A 27,529-nucleotide genomic window follows, 5' to 3' on the forward strand; every position below is an offset into this window, starting at 1 on the left:
AGAAACCCATTTTCCCTCTCTAGAGTGGGTGGAATCCTAATTTCTGTGAGAAGAGTTATGCCCACAGAATTTGCCCCCTGCTCCAGCTGCAGTCTTCTGCACCTCCTGAGAGACCATCTGAACAGTATTGTAATGGATATGGGAGGGGGATGAAATATAGAGAACAAAAAAGTGGGGGCCCCCGACACATAAAACAAGGGTCTTTTTCTTTCACATAAATATTTGGATCCAAATCTTCAAAACGTATTCTCACTAGAGTCTCTCCACGATAGGACAAGCAAAATGAAAAATATAATGCCAAAACAGTTCACAAATACTGTGCGGATACTCAATTTAATATAAACAAACCAATACTTACCATTCGAAGCTGTGAAATCAATAGCCACAGTGAAATTTATTTGAGTCCTGTGAAATGAAGTAAACAAATAAATGTGAACTACCTGAAGATGTAAGTTGCTATATGAGGAGTAATGAATCAAGAAAAACCAATAAAATGTCACTTAGACAAATGTGCATGTTAACGATACACAGAACTGCCAAAGAGCATCAAAAAGGTTATACTATAACATTACTTTGTAATTATATACATGCATACCTAGGAATAAGCTCCAATAAACACAACAGCACTGACTTACAAGTATTAGTATTATTTTAAATTCTTAATTGCTTGCTTTATAAATACTCGTAGGGATTCATCAATTTTTTAAACATAAAGCATAACAAAACCGAGGCTAGGCTAGGAGAACATTACAATTAAAACCATAGAACACACTCAATAAAATAGCAATGAAGAACTTTGGCAGCAAATAATCACATTCCATCAAATGCCTGGGCAAAGATAAATGTTTTTACCAGGTGCCAAAAACATGTTAATGATGGCACTAGGCAGACCTCACTGGGGAGATCATTCCAAAGATAGGGAGCCACAACTGAAAAAGGCCTTTGTCTCCTTTGTCGCCACCTTGCAAGCCTCCCTCATAGCAGACATGTATGGGACTGCAGTACAGTATTCAGTATTTCCTATTAAATTGCTAATTTAAAAGAGTAACTTCTCTAATGCAATATGCTTAAATATCTTGAGCATTTCACAATTTAAAGGGTACATATAAATTTAAAGTAGCAGGCCACAATTAAGAAGTGACAGTTCAAATTTTTAAAAAAGGAATTACTGTATATACTCGCGTATAAGCCAGCCCAAATATAAGCCAAGGCACCTAATTTTAGCACAAAAAACTGGGAAAACTTATTGACTTGAGTATTAGCTGGTTCACCACACCACAAACCTGGTGGTGGTGGCAGCGGCAGAGGAAGAACAGGCAGCCCCAAAGGGCTGCTTTTGGGCTGCTTGTGCCTTCTCCGACAACAATGACAGCGGCAAAGGCGGAGTAGGAAGGAGCAGCTGGAAAGGACCCTCACTTGAGTATAAGCCGAGTATAAGCATAAAAAATGCACTGAAAAAGTCGGCTTATACTCGAGTATACAGTGGTGCCTCGCAAGACGAAATTAATTCGTTCCGCAAGTTTTTTCTTCTTGCGAGTTTTTCGTCTTGCGAAGCACGGTTTCCTATAGGAATGCATTGAAAATCAATCAATGCGTTCCTATGAAAACCGCCTTCAGACCAGGTCCGGGGACAGTCTGTCCCCCAACCTCTTCTGAAGGCTGGAGGGGGGGGGGCAAGGGCTTTTCTTCCCACCGCCAGCCTTCAGAAGGCTGTTCTGAAGGCTAGCGGTGGGAAGAAAAGCCCTTCTCCCCACCTCCCGCCCCACAAGCTCCGGGGACAAGAGGGCTTTGCTGCCGACCCCCAGCATTTTAAAAGCCCCCAGTATGTCTGCCAGGGAATGCCATGGCAGCTGACTAGATTAATGATGATGATGATGATGATAATAATAATAATAATAATAATAATAATTTATTTATTTATACCGTGCCCATCTGGCTGGGCTTCCCCAAAATATTAAAATACAGCAATGCATCAAACATTAAAAACTTCCCTAAACAGGGCTGCCTTCAGATGTCTTCTAAAAGTCTGGTAGTTGTTTTTCTCTTTGACATCTAGTGGGAGGGCGTTCCACAGGGCGGGTGCCACCACCAAGAAGGCCCTCTGCTTGGTTTCCTGTAACTTGGGCTTCTCACAGTTGAGGGAACAGCCAGGCGGCCCTCGGCACTGGACCTCAGTGTCCGGGCTGAATGATGGGGGTGGAGACGCTGCAGACCATGTGACTGGAATCTGGCTGGTAACCTGAGAGGAGTGGCGCCACGCTTTGCCCACTGAGAACTGGTGCAGCTTCTCAGGACTCATTACGAGGGTCCCCTTTTATCTTTTACCCAGTGACGTTTCTACCCAAGCTGTGACAAACAGCTCTATTGAAACACCTAAAAATCATGTGCTATTGCCTGAAAGGCGAAAACCTTTCAACCGAAGGCCAGCTCAGCAATATCAATTCACAGGAGAGAGCGGTTCTACTCTTGCCAGACTTTCCCCTCCTCCCGCATAGCGTGATCTATACCATCAACAGCCTGTGGGAAGGGCAATATTAATAGAATAATATTATTTACAATGTTTTAAAAATATGTAACTTAATGGTACTTGTAAGCTGCCTTGGAATGATTTGTAATGAATTTGGAATTTGCAATGAAAGGTGGGATACAAATAATTGTAAACAGAGAAATTTAAAACCTTTGTGATACCAGTATTATAAATGAATCACTTACCCGCCTTTAATATAATCAAGAAATGAAACTTCGGTTTCCACTAGGAAGGAAAGTAACGTTACCTGAGAGCAAGTGACACAGAACAAGTAATAAACATCAACCTTCAAAACAGCCACAAATATAGAAGTTTCTGTACTGTATTTTAGAATTAATTTTAAACTTATCCAATAAACTGAAGCAAAGATGGTTTTGTGTGGAAATGACATGTATTGGTATCCCCAACCCCACTCCACACACTTCTCTCACCCCAGCACTCACAATATCTATGAGTCTCCACCGTAACTTCTCTTCCCGCTTCTTTATATACAAGCTGTTCCACTTGGCAGATTCCCTTCCACCAATTCACCTCCCTTACCAACCCTCTTATAAGAGCCAAACTATTCATATATACACTGAGCTGTGCACATGTATCTATGCATTCAGAGACTGGCTGGATCATTCCATGAATTACTTTTTTAAAGCGTCACTGTCTGGTCAAATTTATTACCAAAGCCAAATTAAGAATTCTTTGGCTATACCTATTGCTCTGTGAACAAAGCAAAAGATGCCATGACCTTCTTGCTCCTAGTCTTTAGCCAGGAGCTAAAGTTTCAACAAAGTAACAACCATTTACACTTCACTTCTAAAGTGTTCAGAAGACACAATCAGCTTCAGTTAAACCAACACTATTCAGTCCAGGAGCTTCAAGCACTCACCTGTGAACTTTAACACTGGCTATTTAATTCCCAGGGAAAGCACATTTTCGATAAAAAATGAACCAGCTCATCTATAGTTTGATAACAAAAAAAGCAAGTTCTTCTCATAATACAACACCTGTCTTATTTAGAGAACTTCTTGCCCAGATAACGCTTACTTAGATATATTTCACTTCAATATGTGCTGGGAAGGATAGAAAAACAATAATGAAGAAATGATTTACTTAACTGTTCCTGAATTAACATATTTTTTCTTTTTTGCCCTTTTCTTTGGGTTTATAACCTAGAAAAGAAAATGCAGGCACGTTAACTTTTCTGCTTGTCAACACAAATCTCTTTATATTTTTAAGACTCACATTTTTTTAAGTCTGCCACGCTCCCTGCTTCTAAACTCCATCTTCATTATGCCAATAAAGGCTTAATGAATGAATGAACTCCATCTTCCCTACATGAACATTTCAAACACCTCCCTAACCCAGCACAACCCATTTGACAGGGAAATGTGTATGACCCTGGCAAGACCCCTGAGATGCATTTTGCTGCTGCTCACAGTTATGTGTACATCAGGGCAAACTGATATTAAAAGATTTTATAAGGAATGCTCCCTGTTTTCCATCACCCCCATCTTCCTCACTGACTTGTAACAGAGGCAGTCATTCCACTAGCTAAGCTAAAAAGCCCTTCACTGGATTGAATAAAAAATAGTGTTCCACCCATTCTTGTCACTGGAATCAATCTTATTAGTGGCAGGGAAAGAAACATTCAAAGGAAGCCTTGTTCATGTCTAGGGGCATGCAGGAAGAAATGAGTGAGGCTTGCAGGGAGGCAAAGCATAAGGGGAGCTCAGTTTGAATTTATGTCGGCTTTGGAGGACCAAGAACCCCCTGGGAAGAGAGGGAATATTCTTCTCTGAAGCCCAGCTGACTTGGACAAGAATCGACCAAATATGGATAACTAGAGGTCTGGCACCCAAGGTTAGAAAAGTGGAAATCTGCCCAAAGACCTGCTCCGACCATAACGCGCTGAAGATGGATATGACACTTTTGCCAACCGGCTCCTTTAGATGGAAGATGAATGATAGCTTGTTTAGAGACCAGGAGATTATTAAGAAGGCCCAAAAAACTCTGAAGGATTATTTCGAGATAAATATGAACACTACGGTGGAAAAAAGAACTATCTGGGACGCAAGCAAAGCTGTGATGAGGGGGTTCTTGATACAACAGAACGCCGTAAAGAAAAGGACACAAAACGAAAGGAAAGATAAGATCTTGCAGAAAATTAAAGAATTGGAGAAGAAATTAAGATCAAATCCGAAGTCACAGCCGATTCTGAGAGAAATTAAACTATATCAAGCACAATATTCCAAATTGATAAACCAGGAAATAGAATGGAAGATTAAATTAATGAAACAAAAAACTTTTGAATCGGCGAATAAATGTGGGAAACTGCTTGCTTGGCAGTTGAAGAAGAGACAGAAATTAAATACAGTTACAAATCTAGAAATTGAAGGAAGAAACATCCAGAACCCCATGGAAATTAGAAAGTGCTTCCAGAGATACTTCAAAAAATTATACACTCAAGGGCCGCAAGATGAGGCTGAGATTAAACAATTTTTGGAAAGAAATGGACTAACAAAGTTGTCACAAAAAAACAGATTAATCCTGAACAACAAAATAACACAACAAGAGATTGAACAAGCCATTCAGAACATGCAACTGGGCAAATCTCCAGGGCCAGATGGCTTGACTTCCAAGTATTATAAGACATTAAAAGACTATCTGATCCAACCAATGATGGAGGTCTGTAATGAAATTATGGAAGGGAAGAAGGCGCCGGAATCGTGGAAGGAAGCCTTTATCACATTGATACCAAAATCTGAAACTGAAAAGACACAACTCAAAAACTATCGTCCCATCTCCCTTCTGAATGTGGATTACAAAATATTTGCAGACATTTTGGCAAGTAGACTTAAAAGAGTTCTTAATGAAGTAATTCATAAAGACCAGGCAGGCTTTCTCCCAGGTAGACATATGTTTGCCAATACTAGGAACATTATTGACATTTTGGAACTTTTGCAAACAGACATAAATACAAAAGCAGTGTTAATTTTTATAGATGCGGAGAAGGCCTTTGATAATATTTCTTGGAAATTTATGAAGGGAAATTTGAAAGAAATGGGAGTGGGACGGGGGTTTGAGAATGGGATTGATGCAATATATTCAGAACAAAAGGCCAAATTGATAGTTAACAATGTGGTTACAGAAGAGTTCAAAATTGAAAAAGGAACACGACAAGGCTGCCCGATTTCCCCTCTGTTATTTATCTCGGTTCTGGAGGTGCTCTTGAACATGATTAGAGGGGACCGGTTGGTGGAAGGGATTCAGGTCGGAGCGAAACAATACAAACTTAAAGCTTTTGCAGATGACCTAGTTTTGACCCTGCAGGAGCCAGAATCTAGTACGAAAAGAGTATTACAATTGATTCAGGACTTTGGTCGGGTGGCGGGATTTAAATTAAACAAACAGAAAACCAAGGTGCTGGGGAAAAATTTGACAGACATAGAGTCAGAACGGTTTCAGAGAGAAACAGAACTAACTATGGTTAAAAAGGTAAAGTACCTAGGGGTAAACATAACAGCAAAAAACCTGAGTCTATTCAAGGATAACTATGAAAAATGTTGGTCTGAAATTAAGAGAGACTTGGATAGTTGGACAAAATTGAAGCTTTCTTTGTTAGGCCGAATTGCTGCTATTAAGATGAATGTATTGCCAAAAATGTTGTTTTTGTTTCAAACATTACAGATTGTGGACAAAACGGAGTGCTTCCGGAAGTGGCAGAAAGATATATCTAAATTTGTCTGGCAGGGCAAAAAGCCCAGAATTAAGTTTAAGATATTAACAGATGCGAAAGAAAGAGGGGGCTTTGCCCTGCCGGACTTAAAGTTGTACTATGAAGCCGCAGCTTTCTGCTGGCTAAAAGACTGGCTACTTCTCGAAGACACTGACGTACTGGACCTGGAAGGTTTTAACAATGCTTTTGGTTGGCATGCATACTTATGGTATGACAAAGTTAAGATCAATAAGGCCTTTAAGAACCATATTGTCAGGAAAGCAGTGTTTAATGTCTGGACAAAATATAAAGACTTATTGGAAAATAAAACCCCAAGGTGGCTTTCACCTCTGGAGGCTAAGGCCTGAAAAAGACCCAATATGGAGGCCAAATGGCCAAAATATTTGGAAATATTAGAAAAAGATGGAGACAATTGGAAATTGCAGAGTTTGGAGAAAATGAAGGATAAGGTGCGAGACTGGTTACATTATGCTCAGATTAAAGAAGTTTTTAAAAATGACAAAAAGTTAGGGTTCCAGGTGGAGAAATCGAAGTTAGAAACAGAATTGTTAGAACCAAAGACCAAGGTACTATCTAGAATGTATAACTTGCTGCTAGAATGGAATACACAAGACGAAATGGTTAAATCGGCTATGATAAAATGGGCACAGGACATTGGGCATAACATTATGTTTGAGGACTGGGAAAGGTTGTGGACCACTGGGCTGAACTTCACCGCATGTAATACTCTGAAGGAAAATGTAATGAAAATGATATATAGATGGTACATGACCCCAGTTAAACTTGCCAAAATATACCATTTGTCTGATAATAAATGTTGGAAATGTAAAGAAAATGAAGGAACATTCTTTCACCTCTGGTGGACATGCCCTAAGGTGAAGGTCTTCTGGGAAATGATATATAATGAGCTGAAAAAGGTATTTAAGTATACCTTCACAAAGAAACCAGAGGCCTTCCTTCTGGGTATTGTCGGCCAGAAGGTGTTAAAGAAGGATCGAACATTTTTTATGTATGCAACAACGGCAGCAAGGATTCTCATCGCAAAAAACTGGAAAACTCAAGATCTACCCACACTGGAAGAGTGGCAGATGCAGCTGATGGACTATACGCAACTGGCCGAGATGACTGGCAGAATCCGTGATCTGGGAGAAGAGAAGATGGAGGAAGACTGGGAGAAATTCAAGATGTATCTACAAAAACATTGTAATTTGGTTGAATGTTAAGAAGGATGCTAGATTATAAAAAATTGGCCACCACTAAACTAGATTTAAATTTGATGATAAGTGAGACTAAAGAAAATATAAAATTTTTTGGAAGAAGTGCTAGATTATATTTGAATGAGTGGACATGAGATTGTAAACAAGTTGATAATTTGTTTGGAAAAAATTTTTAACGATGTAAATGGGAGCGGGAGACGTGAGGGAGTCCAAAGAAGTGATGAAATTGTTGTGATAGAAGTAAGATCGTTTATTATTTGTGCATTTATATTTAAAAACTTTAATAAATATTTATAAAAAAAAAAAAGAATTTATGTCGGCTTTGCTATCAGGGGATAGATAAGTTCTGCAGAGTTGTCCTCCAGTCTGGTGGGTAGAAGATGGAAGTGGCTGGGAGGGCAGATAGAAAATGAAATAACAGCCATCTGTTCTGTGCTACTCTTGCCATTGCTTAAAATTTTAAGAGTTGAATAGCTTCCTTGGATTACTGTTCCTTAAATTCACATTCCCAAGAGATCTTGAACCCCATCTGCTGCTTCTTTGCTGGCAGCTATGAACCACTGTAAAGCCCAGCAGGTATGATCCCCCCAGAAGATTCCCTACCCTGGACACCTCCTGCCCTAAGTTGTTCTCCCCAGATGTTTTGGAATACAACTCCCATCAGCACTGACCAGCATGATCAATGGTCAGGAATAACAGGAGTTGGGGGGCACTGCATTTAGTATGGCTCCCCTATATTGCTCTTCTCACTGTGTGTTTTTATATTCTCTTTGATGTCTGGAGTTTTTCTTTTTGAGGAAGTCATCTGTGGTTATGTCTCTTGTTGAGACATCCTTCTCTATCTACCATAACTGCTTCCCTTTGTTTCTAAACTCTTGAAGCTGGCTGTACTTGCACACTGTTTAGAATTCATATTTTCTAATGTGCTTTTTGGATTTTAACCAATCTGATTCCTATCCTTGCTTTAATTTCTATTAATGATTTTCCTTTACCGTCTGAAAAAGTCACAAATTTTCAGTTTGCTTGTGATCGTATCTTTCCTTTACTTTTGATACCATACTATTATTTTGCAATATTTGTATAAACTTGGTTTCCTAAATTCTGATATTTCATTTTACTTCCTTATCATTCTAACTGCTCTTGATACATCTTTTTCTGCTTCATGTCTTCTATCCATTTACTGTATGTACTCTGCTTTCTAAACTGAAACCCTTATTCTGATGCTCTCTCAACCTCTCTTTGCATTCTTTTGCTATTTTCATTTTCAAGTTAGTGATTTAGAGTTATATTTTTCAGTTCCGGATTCTACCTCATCTTCAATTACTCATCTCACTGCATATCTTCCTTTAGTTCTTTTTGGATGATTTCTCACTTTCTTCAGTTGAATTTCTTGGGAGATTGATTTTCTTAAGTTTCTTCCTTCAGCTTCTTATTTGGTTCCTTTAACTCTTAGTAGAGTTTCTATCTCCTCCTTCACACACCAGAAACTGGATGTGATTTTTTAAAACAGACACTTATCTAGTTCGGTTGCACATCTAGACAGGTTCAGTATCATATCATCAACCGGTTAACACTTTTAAAATATGTTCTTTTATCTCTAATGATACTGCTAAACTGCTTGCTTATTCTTTTACTTCATCGAGGCTTGATTACTGTAATATAATTTTTGTTGATCCTCCTTTATCCCATCTGTATCTTCTTGAATCTATTTTCCACTCTGCAATCTTTCAATTTTTGCCTATAAACATTATCATTTATCATCTCTTCTTTTTTGCATTGACTCACACAACTTACAAAGCAAGGTCCACAGAATACAGAAAGCTAAGCTAAGCTGAGCTGAATAGGTCCACCCTGGATGACACAGAAAAACAGACCAAATGAGGGCGGGAAGGAGCCAAACTCAACTCTAAACGTTTCCTGCCTTGATGAAAGGTAGCAAATAAACACCCATGTGATGGCCTGCCACCTATCGAAAATTTACTTGTTTTTACATCATTGCACTTTGCTCTTTTCTTAATTTTAAAAATACACTTTTCAGAGGTCAGAGTTCCTCTGATACCAATTACATCTATTTTACACCTCCATCCTCTTTCCTTAGCTACACCTCATGTTTGAAACTCCATAGTCATATAATTCAGTCTCTCTCAACCCTTAGACATTCATTCCTATTGGCCAGATATTTCACTTTTAGCTTACTACTAATGTCCCTTCCTTTTTCTCCCTTTGGAAGTGGGAAGTACAGAGGTGACGGGGGGGGGAAAGAGCATCTCTTCCCCAATTCCTTTCAACTAGGCTGACTTTCATACCTGAGCTATTGAACAGAAAGCAGTGGAAATAATTTTAAAAAGAACAGCAGAAAGGAATGTGGGGCTCGAACCCATGTCTCTGAGATTAAGAGTTTCATCCTCTACCAAGGGAGCTATCCTTTGCACAACGTATACTGGTTCAATAACTATGTTGAAAACTCAAGTTATATAATAAAATGGTGTTTATCTTTATAAAACGAACCCACAAATATATTGACTGCAATTCTAGAAAATGTGTACGCAAACTTGGACTTATGGCTTTTTTCCAGATTTTCTGCTATCTATTACTAAAAGATAGGTGATTAAACTTTATAGTGCTGGCCCATATTACAAAAAGGGCACATAGACAATTCATGATGTTTATTACCTGTACTTGAGGATATAAAAAAATCTACTGTTACCTCATAGACATTAAACTGTGACTGTCCTCTAGATAGCTCCCTATAACTTGTTGTGAATTCTCCAATGAAGTCATGACTAGGAAACAAAAACAAACAAAAATTCAGATAAGCGGATAAGCTGTGTTATTGTAGGTCGAGGTGTGAACAATATGCTAGCTAACACTTCCCAGTACAAGAGGCATTTTAGGAATTTGTCTAACGCCCCACAATTTGGCGCTCTGTTTTATATTTGAAAGTTTTTCATTGCTCCATGAAATTCACTAATAGGCTCCTGTTATCAACCAAACCCAAACATTAGGAAATATTTCTTATCTGGTTCATTATCTACATGATTACATACCATTTCCCCACAAAATGTGCATTGTTATTTTTTCACAAAGTGGAGTTAAAAGCATTTTAAAAACCCTCTCCCGTGTCAAAATGCATAATGAAGGGGTTTGGTATACATCAGATTGCAAAGTAACCATGTGTACAATCAATAAGGGAGTGGCTCAGTAGATAGACTCATGTTATTTCCTGCAAGCACACACATTCCTACATTAAAGCTTTTTAAGCACAGGAATAACTGGTAGAAAACTCCAAAAGCTGCCCAAATAGTCTAAGAGTATGTATACCATACAATTCCTTTTGAACAATTAATGCTGTGCAATAAAAAAATTACCTTCCATCTCTATCCCAGTCGTATACTTCAATCTTAATTGTTCTGAAGAGAAACAAATAAAACACAGAAAAAGCTATACACATATGCTAAAAAACTTGTCAACAGAAATAAATGAGTAATGTACTTTACTACTTGTATTTTTCATTTCCATATCTAATTATTAAATTGATAATCACGATTACGCCTTTTTTGTAAAAAAAAAAAAAGTGATTAAAACAAAGGAGAATACAATTTATTTGTAAGCATTTCCGGCTGCATTTCTAACAGATAGGTGCTCAAGGCAACACACCATAACATCTAAAAGCCTCAATAATAAAAATTCATTTAAAAATTAACCACTATACTCAACAGGTCCCAGCAATGCGTGGGTAGGTTTTATTGTGAAAAGTGTGCAAGGTGAATAACCTAGCATATTCCTGGGAAAGGGAGTTCTGTAGTGCTGGTGCCACAATGGTGAATCCTTGCTCCTCCACAGTTAACAAGATAATACAGATCAGGATACTCACTGAATATATAAACATTAAACAAGGAAATGAGAATAAACACCAAGGATTTGGAACAACTTTCACTGCAAATTCAACTGGCCATAACTCCATGATGGAGCAAATGTTTTGTAAGCCCAAATTCACAAATTAAATCCACAGTATCCTGAGGTGGGACTGGGAAACAATTCTAGCTGGCATCTCTGAAGAGCAAAAGGTAAGTGGGTAAATAACCCCTGGAGGCTTGAGTCCAGTCAAAGGCCACTATGGGGTTGTGGCACTCATCTTGCTTTCAGGTCAAGGAAGTTGGCATTTGTCCACAGACAGATTTCCAGGTCATGTGGCCAGCATGACTAAATTGCTTCTGGCACAATGGGACACCTTGACAAGTGCCAGAATGAACAGAAACACTGTTTACCTTCCCGCTGCAGTGGTACCTATTTATCTACTTGCACTGACGTGCTTTCAAACTACTAGGTTGGCAGGAGCTGGGACAGAGCAACGGGAGCACATCCCATCGCGCAGATTCAAACTGCCGACCTTCCAATCAGCAAGCCCAAGAGGCTCAGTGGTTTAGACCACCGCCCACCCGCGTCCTGTTAGTGGGTGAGCACTGCCAGTCAGAGCAGACAGTACTGAGGTAGATAAACCAGTGGAATGACTTTGTAAAAGGCAACTTATGTTCCTAAGCATTACAGTTTTGCTCTGAAATATTTAATATCTATTCTTGTCAATGGTAAATGACTCTTGGCTATTACTGAATTACTGTTTTATGCATTTTCTTCTGACAGTAACAGCTTTTTCTATTTCATGGAATCACCCTGTATCTCAGGACATCTCAAGGAATTTTGTTTGTGGTACAGAGATATCTGAAGGACATGGAACCAAACCATCATAAGTCTAGAACAGTTGGGACAGACTGTATTAAGATCTAGATTAAAGAGGCACAATTATTTGTCATATTCCAATTGTAAGAAAATGGCACTTTAAGGAGCCTGTATTCGAGAACAAATAAGTACTAAATCAAGTTGTCACAGCAAGTGCAGCATATTTAGATTTTTCCCTAGCTATACATTTCTATGAGGGTAGGTCCAGTTATCCAAACTAACAACTTCTCATTCCATGGGCGATTGACAGGCAGATGTAGCAATAAGATACAAGTACTGCTGCTAGTGTACCTAATAACTAGGAGAAAAGTATTCTTAAAGAGCACAGTACCAAAAAAATGTAATAGGAAACATGTGGATTCTTGGATCTACTCTCAGAAAATACTTTTTTTCCCCAGGAGCAAATTCCTTGCCACAGCAAAATCTCCAGTCAATCACATGAAAGGGTAGAATATACCAATAGCCAAACATAGGATGGAAAATATGGCATTCCCTGGTGTGTATGCTTCTGGATTACAGATGAGAATTGTTAATAAAAATTACATCCCTCTTAAAACGCTAATAATGCTGTATGAAGATTCCAGCAACAGCTTTGCAGGTCTCTTCAGCAGAAGTTGCAGCCTATTCTAGTCCTGTGATGGTCTTATTGGGAAAGGTGCTTTTCCTGAAGATTCACCAAATTCCTTGTCAACCACAGAAATCAATTATTTTAGACACTGTTTTGACTTTCTGCTCAGTCCCAAGTCAAATGAGGGTATTAACTTGTAAATATAAATTTCTTAAGTAGCAAAGCATCGTGTGGACTCATAAACATTTGTCATGTTAGCTCAGGGGTTTTCAGGCACAAACTATGTTTACAATGGCTGCTTACTGAGTCCTGGGGTGGGCAGCCAGCAGTTGGGAAATCTCCGTGTGGGAGTTCCCACCAGTCCCAATTTTGAATTCTGGCCAATCAGGCCAGTCCATGGGGGTAGGGCTTCAGAGTGGAACAGGTGTCACTCCTGCTTGCCTCCTGGGACTTGATATTCATGTTTTGGGGCTTGTTTTATATTACCATTTCTTCTTCTAGGTTATGTGATTACTAGCCTTGCTGTGGTTCTTTAATGGCTGCCATATTCAGAGCTGGGAATGAATTTGCCTTCAAACAAATTGGCCCCGTTGCGTGTGTAGGTCCCCAGGCCACCCCTCAAATAACTTCACACGTAACACGTACAGTGGTGCCTCGCAAGACGAAAATAATCCGTTCCGCGAGTCTCTTCGTCTTGCGGTTTTTTCGTCTTGCGAAGCACGGCTATTAGCGGCTTAGCGGCTATTAACGGCTTAGCGGCTATTAGCAGCTTAGCGGCTTTAAGAAAAAGGAAACAAACTCGCAAGAATTCACAAGACGTTTTGTCTTGCGAAACAAGCCCATAGGGAAATTCGTCTTGCGGAACGACTCAAAAAACGGAAAACTCTTTCGTCTTGCGCGTTTTTCGTCTTGCGAGGCATTCGTCTTGCGAGGTACCACTGTAATTTAGTTTTGGTTTTTGGGCACTATTTTGGCCACAACTTTATTAAAATACAAAATCAGTGAGTGGTTGTTTAGACATTGGTTATGACTATCTGTCCCCCCGCCTGGGACAGAACTGACATCCCGAGGTCCGATCGGTAGCCAGTAGAAGGAAAGTCAAACTTGGGGGTCATCTGAGCTAAGCGTCGGACCCACGCCGCTCACCCCAGCAGCTCCCCGAAAGCTTGCCGGCCCTCGTCCTATGACAAGGATTCCCATGACAGGGATTGGGCGGCCCTGGTCCCATGACAGGGATTGGACGAAATCGTGGCAAGCCCCAGGATTCCTTTAACGGAATTCCCTTCAGCGCAATAAGAGGAGCAGGCCCAGTCTATCCTGACCCCTCCACCACCAGCATATTATAACCAATGCCTAGCCGCAACCTTACAAGTTGTGACGACTTGCTGAGTAGTAGGCAAAAACCAAATGGCACAGCCAATCACCAAATGGCAAAATTCCTACTAGGCCCCTGCGCCAAGGCAGACGACCCCATGACAAGGAAAGCAAGGTCAACCGGAAAAGAGGGCGGGCGGGCGGGTGATCCGATGCACTCTGCAAAGAGAAAGAGAAACCAGAGTGCACCAATATTTAAAGACTATGGTCCCACCCACCCAATTTGCAACATACAATTTGCCCCAGCAACCCGGTTATCCAATCACAATGCCAGGCAACAACTATTAACCTGCCTGGCAACAAGAGGCCTGGCCCGGTGGCCCACACCGCAACACGTGCTCTCATTTATCGGAGAACACGCTTTGGAAGGTTTTGGAATACTAAAGGTGCAATCCTTTCAACAGTTACGTCTAACCTAATTGCATCTATTTCATTTCCATTTCAAGCAAATATTGAGGTCAGATAATTAAGCAAGGTTATTTTCCAAAGTATTTAAGTTGTCTTGTAAATATTTATTTCTTAGAGGGAATTTATATCATTAAAGTTCTGAAGTTTGGTATGACTAATCACCCTCTAATTTGAAAGGGGAAGGGCTTTCCTTTGAAAATGAAGGAAAGACGGTGAATGCTATTAGGTTTTCTAGAACTCAAGCATGAAACTCATTCTGAGAAGTGCCACTGCTGATTCTCCTTAGTTTGCTTAGTTCTGAATGCCTCGATTTGCCTGGGTTATGATATAACCTTATCGGACTGCTATAAAATGTCTGCCTTCCACTCAGTTTCTTATGTGGCCCATAAGATGAAAAAGACAGAAGACGAGGTGGATCAGCTGAGGCAGAGATCGCCTCAGCAATGTCTGTAAGCACCTCAGTGATCTGACTTATAAAAACAACTGAATGAAGTAACCAAGATGGGGAAGATACCTTTCCATCCATTTCTGTTTCACTAGATGTTCATGTGATGACTGCTACTTATGAAAAAGAAGGAAGGAAGCACCAGCACATTCTGTTAGTTGCTTTGTAGGCTGGTTTTTATCCCATAAATTCTGAGTAAGAGGACACCTCCAGGAACCTTTAACAAAAAGAATTTTTCTTGAGAAAAGCAGTATCATCAGTATTTGCTTTGCAGTGACAAAGAGCAGTAACTAGTTTCTTAGTGCACTAGCAACAGTGGCTCCATGTTTCCAGAGAGTTTGCTTTTTATCTGCTTGTCAATCATCTGTGGGGAGTGGTACCTATTAGTATACTGAAAATACTATAGTACCCCATGTAGCTCTTAGATATGAACACTTAACTAAATGAATGATGGTGATGTTAACATTTACTTAAAGTTTTGAACTGATATTATGCCTTCTAAAACGATTAAACTAAATTGAGGAACCTCCAATCTTTGAAAACTTTACTTAAGACAAAAGGTTTAACTCTTACCTGTCAAAATCTCCATTGCAAAGTGCTCTGACAGATATCTTGAATGCCTGCCACACTGGATTTAATGTATTCTTTATCACTTCTGTCTTGTGGCAGATTGTAAAGCTGAAACACAAACAAGCTTTTCTTATTTTAATACTTATCTAAAGGTATTTATAGTTTTGATACTTTCAAAACTTGATAGTTTTGAAAACAAATCCACCAAGTGGGAAGACACTGTAATTTATGTGATTTTTTTCCAAAAAAATGAGCACTATTTCATTTTTAGTCATGCGAACAGCTTTCAAATTAATCTACACATATAGCTATACCACACTTCTTTTTATTTTTATTTTTCTAGAGCCCACATGATGGGTAGCAGCAGGAAGTGGAGAAGGAACTCTGGCAAGCAGAGGAGGGGGCTTTGATGAGGCTGTTGTACCACTTCACATGCGAGGAAGAAAATATTCAGACTCCTTCCCTTACTATGTTTTGTAGCAAGAGTTCTTGATTATTAGATGTTGCCGTTTAGGATTAAAGCAGGGACGAGGTGCCTGAATTTTTTTCCTACCTCTCTGAAGACAGAACAAAAGCCTCAAGACAAGTGGTCTCCTTTGCCCCAGGATGCAACAGCTATGGTGCTGTTTACTGACCTTCTCTCATACTGGTATATTTCTAAACACAGAGAATATCAATATTTTAATTGTCGACAACAGTAAGAAGCTTCTAGACCAGGAATGGTTAACATGATGCTCTCTGACTCCAAGGTTTGTATGTCTGTTGCTTTCTCATTCTGCAACGCTCAGAAAGCTGCCTGTTAAGGATTTCAGGGTATGTCTGGTGCCTTGTCTACTCCCATGCACAATGGTCTGTGAGGATTGGAGTTCCCAGGTTTCCTCTTCCCTCACCCTGCTGGAAATCAAAGGGCAGAGCCACAGGAGAAGCCTGTTCTAAATAGTGAAAATATGCTCCAGCCAATGGCAACTGGTGACCCGACGCAAACACCTAGATCTGGTACCAAAAACTCACCATTTCTGGTTCTGTGCTCACAATCACTAACCCAAGAGTAGAATCCCATATCATCCGTATAAGCACATATGAAACTATGGAAAAACCACGGTGATTATGAGCACGACATGATGATTAAAAGGTATAAGTATCTAACTACTTCGGGTTAAGTGATCTTGAATAAGCCTTGTTACAGCTCACTGGGTCTTCCTCTTTACAATGGCTCCATTGTGTGAACAAGCAGCATGTGGACCACACTCACAATTTGCTTCTCCTAATTGCCAGGATCAGTAAGCAAAGAACAAACCTTGGTTTAACATTACAGTTTGGTCAGAAACAAACCCTGAGTGTTGGTTCACACGTTGCAACTAAGCCAAGACTTGCTATTTGTCGCTTCTGGCTCTACAAGGGAGGAACAAAAGGGGAGCAATTCAGCAGCATGCACTTGTGTGCTGCTCCTTCACAGAAAACCATAGCTTATGGCTTACTATGATGACTCCAGACAAAATGGATGCCAATAGTAAATCATGAGGGATGAAAATATGATTGGTCTCGTTTTTCATCATTGCAGATTCCCAAGTGGAGATGAAGATGCACACACCAAGTCTTTTCTCTCCTGCCTTGTCCCCAGATGAGATCATACCCAACCAGAGAAGGGATTCCAACTGATGCAAATGAAGATGCACATGCCGTCACAAAGCAGTGTTGCCACAAGCAACTTTCAATAGGTTCTTTTACAGTTTTCTCCATCTCACCGCCATCTGATGTATAGCAACTATATATATACTTGGATACTATCAAGGCAGAGAGAAAAGTGATTTGTCCATGGCTGCAAGTCAGGGGTGGCTAACATTTGTCCCTCCCAAAAAATGTTGTGGCTGATGGGAATTGTTGTCCAACATCTAGAGACCCAAAGGTTAGCCACCCCTGCTATAAATGAGTAAGTAACCAAAAATCTTCCAGAACATAGTGTTGTTAGCATGTTGTTAGCATGCTGAAGCATGTCGTCTGCAAACTAATCTGCCTTATTACAAACCCAAAATTCTGGATCATTAACAAAAAATATTAAATAGCACCAGACCCGTACCAGATATGGGGAGCACTGCCCACTTTCCTCTGTCATGAGAACTCTGTGTAACTCTGTCTCCTTTTCCATAAACAATTACTGGCTCACCATCTTATGCCAAAAGTATTTTGGAAGTCCAAGTATATAATGATTACTAGTTTACCCTTTTCAATATGTTGATTGCTCTTGCATGAAACCAGTATCTTACTCATTGTTCCAGTACCAACCCACTAAAATAGGCAATACAGTGGTGCCCCGAAAGACGAATGCCTCACAAGACGAAAAACTCGCTAGACGAAAGAGTTTGCCGTTTTTTGAGTCGTTCCGCAAGACGAATTTCCCTATGGGCTTGCTTCGCAAGACGAAACGTCTTGCGAGTTTTTTTCCTTTTTCTTAAAGCCGCTAATAGCCGTGCTTCGCAAGACGAGAAAACCGCTAGACGAAGAGACTCGCGGAACGGATTAATTTCGTCTTGCGAGGCACCACTGTATAGGCATATTTAATGCACAGAGGTGCTTGCGCAAAGAGTTCCCTAGAGCACTGGACTGTTTCAATTTCTAATCAACAACACTCTAAAGATACAAGACTGCTGAAACTGTAAATATGGTTTTTAACCACTCCAGCTGTTTATTCCCCTCAGTTCAGGATTTTTTTTAGTTGAAAAGTTAAGAAACCTAGACTTATCTAAGAAACCTAGATACCCAAATCACTGTTATTCATTATAAGCATCTGTTACTGATTTATATTTTTTTGAGCAAGACCACATTTGAAAAATTGCATAAATATGAAATATTGTTGGTTTGTTTAAAAAGCTATTGAAGCAGGCATATGGAGGAAATACACATTCTCTCCTCATCAGTGTAATTGTGAGTTGTATTTTGAAACAAGAGGTTTGTAAGTCTAGAAAAAATAAGACAAGTGCACTGTGAAATAGAAACTTTTAATACACTACACACAAAATCCCCTGGTCAACCCCTAGAACTTACAACACTTCATGTTTAATAGAAGAAAATAAGAGTATCTACCTGCCATCTTCATTGCTGCGAAAAAATACCAGGAAGGGATCAGATTTCCCAAAGAAATCTTTCTTGTCCAATTTGTTAGCACAAAACTGCATCAGTACAGCATCCTAATAATAGAAGAGTATAACACAAATTAAGTATATAATTTATACCAAGCATACTATTTACACTGATTAAAAACTGCATAAGTATTAGGCATCAAGTTTACATTGCTTTCATTTTACTAACCAAAAAAAGAGGCACTACAAAGTAATTTTTGGTTTTCTTTTCATTTGCTACCAAGATGGGAACACAGTCATGAATTTTGAGTCATTATTTGTGTCACACACATCATATCAAATATTTTAATCAAATTATTCATAATTTTAGGCTTCTGAAGCTATACTGTAACAAAATTTCAATTACAAATTAAGAGATAGCAAGGATTTCTTGTTCCTTCTCCCACTGCAATTACCCAAATATCATGTTAGAATTCATATTAGTTCTGCAACAAGAAATATTCTTTATTTGTTCTTCATTCTGCTCTTTGACAACCTCCAATAATAGTTAATTTAAAAAATATATAAAATACAGTGGTACTTCGGGTTAAGTACTTAATTCGTTCCAGAGGTCCGTTCTTAACCTGAAACCGTACTTAACCTGAAGCACCACTTTAGCTAATGGGGCCTCCTGCTGCTGCCACGCTGCCAGAGCCCGATTTCTGTTCTCATCCTGAAGGAAAGTTCTTAACCTGAAGAACTATTTCTGGGTTTGCAGAGTCTGTAACCTGAAGTGTATGTAACCTGAAGCGTATGTAACCTGAGGTACCACTGTAAATACAATAGCATAAAATGTCACAAAACTGTAGCAACAGAAAAAATACCACTTAGAAACCACAGCTTTAAATGGTATATAAATCGCTGAAATAAATAAATAGAAAGGGAACAAAAGAATTAATAAAGCAACTATTTTCTGACATGTTTTTATGTATAGGGAGGTGTTTTGCTTATGTGAGTTCATATGTTCTCTGGTGTACCTCAGACACAAATTTAATACGTTGAAGGCTATTTGAACTGCATCCACTGGCTGCTGATTCTACGTGACAAGCCATTCAGGACCGGGAACTTGGTATGTGACTACCATGTTGTTTTCTTCACACTGTTACAACATTGCAGAGGCAAAACAAATGGTCCTGAATGATCCACATGGAAAGCAGATACTCGTGAAGAAAAGCATGTAGATTTTGACCTATCTACATGTGGTAGCCATTTTATTACAATGAGTCTTGCATTTAGCTCCAGCATCCATGCATACATACTTGGTTTAACAATGATAAACTGCAGTCCTGTTAAATTTTAAGACTAATAAAAACTGTGACTATGCATCAACACAAAATATTCCTTGAGGAGGAGCTGCAGCTCAGTGGTAGATAGGACATGTTCTGCATGCAAAATAACCCAGGTTCAATCTGTGGTATCTTCATGTAGGGCTGGCAAAGACTCCTGTCTGAAACCCTGGAGAGCCACTGCCAATCAGTGTCAATACAGTCAAATCTCAGTTCTCGAATGGCTCCATTTTTGCACCTTTTGGCCCCCGAATGCCGAAAACCCACAAGTAAATGCTCCGGTTTTCGTAAGCTTTTCGGAACCTGAACGTCCAACGCGGCTTCTGGTTGAGTGCAAGAAGCTCTTGCAGCCAATCAGAAGCCATGCCTCGGTTGTCAAACATTTCAGAAGGTGAAGGGTCTTCCGGAACGGATTATGTTTGACAACCGAGGTTTGACAGTATTACTGAGATATATGGTCTGACTTGGTATAAGGCTGCGTCCTTTGTTGCTCCTAAATAGATTTAATTATTTAAACCAGCATAAGATTAGCTCTACTTCTATAGCAAATGCCAAGATGTCTACTCTTCAAAGTCTGATTATAGTGGTACCTCGGGTTAAGAACTTAATTCGTTCTGGAGGTCCGTTCTTAACCTGAAACTGTTCTTAACCTGAGGTACGACTTTAGCTAATCGCGGTTGCCGCTGCGCGATTTCTGTTCTCATCCTGAAGCAAAGTTCTTAAGCTGAGGTACTATTTCTGGGATAGCGGAGTCTCTAACCTGAAGCGTCTGTAACCCGAGATACCACTGTATTAGCATGCAATAGCTAGCAATATACACATGGATTTAATATAACAACAACTGTACCCTAACAACAACAACAACAACTGTACCCTAACAACAACAACAACAACAACAACAACAACAACGGTAATCTGCCCATCTGACTGGGTTGCCCTAGTCACTCTGGGCAGCTTCCAACATACATAAAAACATAATTAAACATTTTAAAACTTCCCTATGCAGGGTTGCCATCAGATGTCTTCTAAAGCTTGTATAGTTACTTATCTCCTTGGCATCTGATGGGAGGGCGTTCCAGAGGGTGAATGCCCCTACCAAGAAGACCCTCTGCCTGGTTCCTTGCAGCTGCACTTCTCGCATTGAGGGAACGACCAGAAGGCCCTCGGTGCTAGATCTCAGTGTGAGATGAGGGAGTGGAGACACTCCTTCAGGTATACTGGACTGGACTGAGGCCATTTATGGCTTGATAGGTCAGCACCAATACTTTGAATTGTACTCTATGCTAACTAGGAGACAAACAATATACTTTGGCAATAAAACCCCAAAATATTAACTTACCCGGCAACAGTTGAGCTCCTCTGCTGTCATTATTATCGTGCCACATTTCTTCCCAGGAATTCCTCTGTAACAAAACAACATTGTAATAGCAATTAAATACAAGGATTTCAAACTCACCAGTTCATTCCTCTCCAGAGTTCCCTCTCTGCATTCTCCATCCATCAACCTGAGCAAGCTCTCATATATAGTCCTTTGGTACTAATATATGCCATTCTCCTTAACTAATAGGGAAAGTAGAGGATCAGTGTATCACTGCACCATAGTGTCTTTACTTCTGGTGTTCCCACAACATGCAGAGGATTATGATTGGGGCTAAAAGACCAAGGGAAATATTGGTTTATGGATGTTATGTTGCAAGCCAACACAAAATGTGAGATTATCAGTGATGAGGGAATTTTTTTTGGTGCATTATTTTTCCACCAAAAAAATTCCATATCTCTCATTCATTAGTAACAACAAATTGGTGTCAACTGCAAATAAATATTAGGCATGCTTGACAGATTCAACATTTTCAGCTTTGTTTACTAAATAAGTAAAATAAACATGCTAAATTAGATCACTTTCTAGGGCATCAGAAAAATTTCCTATATATATTTTCCAGAAAATTCACATAACTGGGGAGCACAAAACTAAATTAAAAGATTAAACTTGGCTTTTTAGCCTGTAATACTCAGCATTTATACTATGTGAAAATACAGGAAATGTTTCATACATCTGAGTAATCTGTAAGTTAAGGCCATTTTTACTGTCGCCTGCACATTATTCCTGCTTTTATCACCTTCACAGTTTGTCCCCCAAAGCCAGACAATGTAGTGCACTGAGGTTTAGCTCCAGTGGGGGGAGAGGGGCTATAGCTGGCAAAGTGGCTTTTACCAACCCTGCAATATAGTCCATTGTTACAGAGCGCAAATCAAGTGAATAGGGAGGAAGTATCAAAAGAGTTGTAAAGCAGAATGTTAAAGGAAGCTGGCAAAGGCAAGACAGAAAATATTGTGAAGTCAGGGCTGCTCCACTCACTCACTCGCTCTCTCAAACACAAACAGCTATGAAAAGGCACATCACATGCAAATAGCATCACATTACACACTCAGGAGTATACTACCTATTAAGCATGGCCCATGTAAAGTACGCCGCACACGACTGCACACTCCATGCACACACATGCAAAAGCACATCAAATGTAAACAGGCGTAGTAATTCTACACACACAGTGGCATATCACCTGCAAATACACTTAGTAGTATTCTACATACAAGCACATATAGTAACATGAAGCAGTATTCCACATGCAAAAAAGGTCTGCAACACAGGACACACAAATTCATGCAGGAAAATGCCTCAAACAAACAGGCACAGCAGCACAACACCCACAGAGCAGCAAACTACATGCAAAGATTTGCAGGATTGTGGCACTCACATAGCTACATATAGCAGCGTGTCACATGCAAACAGAGGAGAATATGCAGCAACATGCAAAAAAGCATGTCACACAAAAACACTATGCAAATATGTACAGCACCATCCAAAGGAGCATGCCCAAAGCTGGGCCAGAAATGCCCTCTATTTTCACAAAGCCATTAACCTCTCATGGAAGTGGCGGGTGGAGGTTTATTTAACAGGCTTTGGGGAAGGGGATAAAATTCCTAGTTAATTTCATAGGGAGCAGGAAGGGTTACTATAAGATGAAGTGGCAGGAGTTTTAAATTTTCTCTCTCCCTTTCTTATAAAAAGTTTCACTGCTGCTTCAAGAGGTGGCACAGATGTAATTCTTAATGCAATCAGCTTTCTTAATTCTTATAAAATGTCCCAATGGGAACAAAGCTATGTCACAATGCTGCGTCGCTCCCAGAGAGTCATTTTAGGGAAATGCAAACACATGCAGCACTATGCAGCCACATGCAAACACACACAGGAGCTTCCTTTCCCCCATCTACAAATACACACTTCTGCAGACCGCTTGCGCCGCCAATGGCCATTTTTGCTTTGGAAAGCAGGTTCCACCAGGGAAGCTTCAATCTGCCAAACAGATGCGAGTTTTAATATTGCCTTTAGTTCAGTGACTGATTTAAAATGGGAACTTGTTACAAGACTATATAATGGAGTTTTACTGAGGTAGCTAAATGCATATTTTTGCAATGTTGTTGAATTCTTTACATAATTATGTTTTAGGCAAGAGGAAAAAAAGTTGGCAGCCGATGGTCTAGCTTGGATGGAATGTTAACCCCATAGTTTTGAGTCATGAGAATCACCAACAATAAGCCTTCAGCTCACAAGCTCCCCTCACTGTTTGCTGCTTAGATATGGCTGCAAGGAAGAGATCATAAGCTTTTGCTTCTGTGTTAGATTGACTGCAGCTTGTCATTCTATTCTGAAATCAGACCAACTGCAGTTAATCTTAACTATGGTTTGTTGAAACAAGCCAAGTTCATAAATGGTGTAATTTGATTAGATTATACCTCAAAAAAAGTGGATTTTCCATGTCAAATTTCCTATTGATAGAACTAATTATCTTGATTTTTATGGTGGCTACAATTTCAGGCTATATAATGATGGAATGATGAAAAAGCAATTCACCTGAATTGAAGACAGTGCTATAATGTACTTTAAAACAGCACCACACAAATTCAGAACACACAACAGTGAATAAAAAATGACATGCCTTGACAGTATTCCCTGCCTAGAATTTTTATTTGTCGAATACCAGAGAACACAAGGATTTGCCAGACCCAAAGGCAGGATCAGAAGCTAGTGGGAAGGATATAGGAAGTTTAGCATCAGTTTCTTTGAAAAGAATACACTTACATGATTGACTTTTCTAATCTGCTTCCTTGCGATCCAACAATCTCTCCAAGCGTACAGAAAACTTGTCCCAAGAAGTCCTGAAAAATTATTATGAAAATGATAACGCTAAGTCCCACAGCCCCAGCCCCACTTTTCACTTAGTAAGCTTATGGATATGAGAAATGCAGTATTTAGATAGAATTAAAGGCTTTATTTGGACACATTGATCAATTATGGTTCCTAATTAGAGGAATATGCTTAAGTGAGCATTGCCCCTTAACCTGGGCAAGTTTGGAACTTTTGCTTTTCATGAACCAAAGTTTGTCACGCTGTCTGGATCTAGAACTATCTTAACTATGATAAGCTGCAACAACAAAAATTGTGAGAAGTGCAGGAGGAAAATGTTTCTTTCTTCTTCATGTACTGGTGTGGATATTGGGGGACAGACTCTCCATAATCTCTACGTTCAGTGAAGGGTCAGAATTTGAGCAAACTTATAATTTCCTGAGTTTAGCAGGGGCTGGGAATACCAGCTAACTTCCTCCTGAGGCCACCCTGTTGATGGTGGTTGTGGAACAAACAATGGTGCTGATGTCCACCCATGGGAAGATTGACAACTGTCTTGAATGTTGTCCACTTTTGTTAGCATATTGCAGCAAAAATATTTAGAGCACACTGTAGTATCTTAAAGACTAACAGATGGTAATAAGCTTTCATGGACTCAAGCTCACTTCATCAGATGCATGAAGTGAAATCGTAAGTGGCATGTATATAAAGGACAAAATTGTAAGGTGGGAGTTAAATGGCAATGAGATGCCAAAATGAGATGCAAAAATTACAGTCAGGGATAATTAGAGCTTAAAATATATAAAATGTGTACATGAGATATGGAAACACTTAGGGTTAAAATAAAGTAGCGCTTACATGTTTCGATAAATTTGGACTCTTTGAATCCACATCATACCTAAAGTGAAAAAGAACAACATATTTTAATCTACTTATAAACTCAAATACCCATGTATAACAATGAAGTAATCTTGCTGGTTAAAACTGGGTTTTAGCAGGTATCGTGTAATCTTTCCATCATTTGCATTGTAATGTACAGTGGTGTCTCGCAAGACGAAAAGAATCCGTTCCACGAGTCTCTTTGTCTAGCGGTTTTTTCGTCTTGTGAAGCAAGCCCATTGACGGCTTAGCGGATTAGCACTATTAGCGGCTTTTAGCGGCTTATCGGATAAGCAGATAAGTGGCTTAGAAAAAGGGGGCGGGGGGAAGAAAAAAAACCCGCAGGAACTCGGAAGACATTTTTGTCTTGCGAAGCAAGCCCATAGGATATTCGTTTTGCGAAGCGCCTCCAAAACGGAAAACCCTTTCGTCTAGCTGGTTTTCCATCTTGCGAGGCATTCGTCTTGCGGGGCACCACTGTACATTGTAATGCGTATGATGGCGGAACTCTCTGTCTGTTCAGGTGAACGTTGATTTAACTGTCAATGCAGAACTTTAACCCTTAATTCTTGGGTTGGGAGTGGAGATGGAACTCTCAGTATGCAAAAGAACAGAAGTTCCGTATGTTCTGATTGATGGGTACAAGTTTTGAATTTGGCTGGGGCTGGACTAGAGTGGCCAGAATAAGTGTATATATGGCTAGAAGCTGGCTATGTGGCTGGAAGGTCCACAACTGGAAATTGTGATGGACAGCCAGGAGAAGGCAAAATAAGTGGAAGAGGATCAAGGAGGAAGAAAGAAGACCTGAAAGGATGGCAGAGTGGTTTGGTGGCCAGAGGATTGCTAGGATAGATGAATCACTTGCCTTAGGCTGAAGAGACAAGTGGAGAACCTTTCTACAGCACTGATGGAGAAGAAGTGATGTGCTGTTTGGAATGCTAGCAGGAAATGTCTGGTAGGAGAGCCAGGGGAAGATTCCAGGAAAAATAACAGCAAAAACAGACCTGCACTTAAATAGGTCAGCAGAACTTGAAGCAGAGGCTTCAACAAAAGTCTTCAGTTATAGTGCTGGTGAGGCCTAACGGGTGGGTGGGCAATCTGGAAAAAGTGTTTTAACAAGGTTGCTAAAAGTTTCCTCAAAGCTGACCGGGTTTAGTAACCATAGTGTAAAATAATAATTATACCAATAAAAACTGTAGATCCATTAGCTGAATTTGAAACAACATAGTTTGCTGTAGTGAACTGACTGGAAACATGTTTTACCACTACATTAAGATACAAACTAATGTCAAAATGTTTTAAAATTCCACTTTATTAACTATTCTTGTAGATGAAATATACTGTCATAATATAATCAAACCCCAAAGTATAGAAATAAACTTACAAGTCAAATCGCAGGTTCTGTCTCTCTTCAAAAAAGTAATCCAATATAAATTTTCTCACAAAATCTGGGTTCAAAGTATTGTCAATTACTTCAGTTCTCCCAAACTGTAAAATAAGATGTTGTGGAAAGTACATCAATAAAAACTACGTATGTTAAGTACATACGCACACACATTTGGCAGGGAAAGAGACCTAGCTAAAAGCAGCTCCTAGCCTGAGAATATTCAACACCCAATGAATGTAATTTTCACCAATATTTATTTTACTTAAGATCTCAGGATCCATCATGCAATATTTGTTTACAATATCTTGAGAGGTGCCAAACAGAAATCAAACAGACAAACCATTTTCCAAAATATGCAGCCGATATCCTGAAGTAAAGTACTGCAATAAACGCTGCATTTTATACATTTTCCAGAGACAGGGTATATACATCATATTAATTTCTCATACAAATTTTCAGAGGTTATATATAAAAATAATTAAAAACTAAACCATTGTTTGAACCATGAAACATGATGTAAAGCTTCAGAACAAGTGAACAGTTAAGGAAAATCTTTAGTAATAGATGGAAAGAACAATTTCTGCTCATTTGCTCAGAATCTGGAATTGGCAGCTTGTGCAGGACAGGGCGTTATAAATAGCAGACACTATTAAGCAATCTTTTCCTCTAAGATTCTAAGCAAAGTGCCAATTAGCAACATTTAACTTTTCTTTGTTTTTAAACAGCATACAAACAAAACTTCTAAATCTCCCAGAACACTTTAATTGCTAAAAGGAAGACTTCAAAGTGGACAGTTTATCTTCTCCATAAGAACCAAGAAGCTCAGAATCAGGAACAATCTAAATGGGAGCATCTACTAAAACCTAAAATCAATACATCAGGGAAGGGCTGGCCTACAGCTCAGTGATAGAGCATCTTTGCATGCAGTGGGTTCCAAGTTAAATTGGCAGCATCTCCATGTACGAATGGGAATGTTCCCTGTATAAGACCCTAGGAAGATGCTGTCAATCAGGGTAGAAAGCTAGATGGACCAATTGTCTGACTTTATTTAAGGCAGCTTCCTATATTCCTAATATTGTATGGGTTAAGGCTATGGCGT

The 27,529-nt window shown here is 39.5% G+C and overlaps 1 protein-coding gene across 6 annotated transcripts in view; it reads right to left on the bottom strand.

The window, feature by feature from the left end:
- The window catches only part of CPNE8 (copine 8), a 63,799-nt gene that overhangs the window by 11,720 nt on the left and 24,550 nt on the right, over positions 1 to 27,529 (bottom strand). For 3 of the 6 annotated variants that reach the window (XR_014160509.1, XM_081877971.1, XM_081877973.1), the window contains exons 4-15: positions 26,428 to 26,531; positions 25,023 to 25,062; positions 24,120 to 24,196; positions 23,262 to 23,333; positions 21,318 to 21,381; positions 18,658 to 18,761; positions 15,580 to 15,684; positions 10,843 to 10,884; positions 10,182 to 10,257; positions 3,637 to 3,690; positions 2,713 to 2,774; positions 359 to 405 (exon numbers count right to left, since the gene is read on the bottom strand). Coding sequence is in view for 4 of the 6 variants with exons in the window: in XM_081877971.1 (XP_081734097.1) it covers positions 359 to 405; positions 2,713 to 2,774; positions 3,637 to 3,690; positions 10,182 to 10,257; positions 10,843 to 10,884; positions 15,580 to 15,684; positions 18,658 to 18,761; positions 21,318 to 21,381; positions 23,262 to 23,333; positions 24,120 to 24,196; positions 25,023 to 25,062; positions 26,428 to 26,531 (847 nt within the window). In the remaining 2 variants the exon portion in view is untranslated. Of the gene's footprint in view, positions 1 to 358; positions 406 to 2,712; positions 2,775 to 3,636; positions 3,691 to 10,181; positions 10,258 to 10,842; positions 10,885 to 15,075; positions 15,200 to 15,579; positions 15,685 to 18,657; positions 18,762 to 21,317; positions 21,382 to 23,261; positions 23,334 to 24,119; positions 24,197 to 25,022; positions 25,063 to 26,427; positions 26,532 to 27,529 lie in introns of those variants that run through there. The other 3 variants (XM_081877972.1, XM_081877974.1, XM_081877975.1) reach the window with 3 other exon arrangements.

This window comes from Podarcis erhardii, assembly GCF_964252035.2.
Source record: "Podarcis erhardii genome assembly, chromosome: 10".
NCBI classification, from domain to species: domain Eukaryota; kingdom Metazoa; phylum Chordata; class Lepidosauria; order Squamata; family Lacertidae; genus Podarcis; species Podarcis erhardii.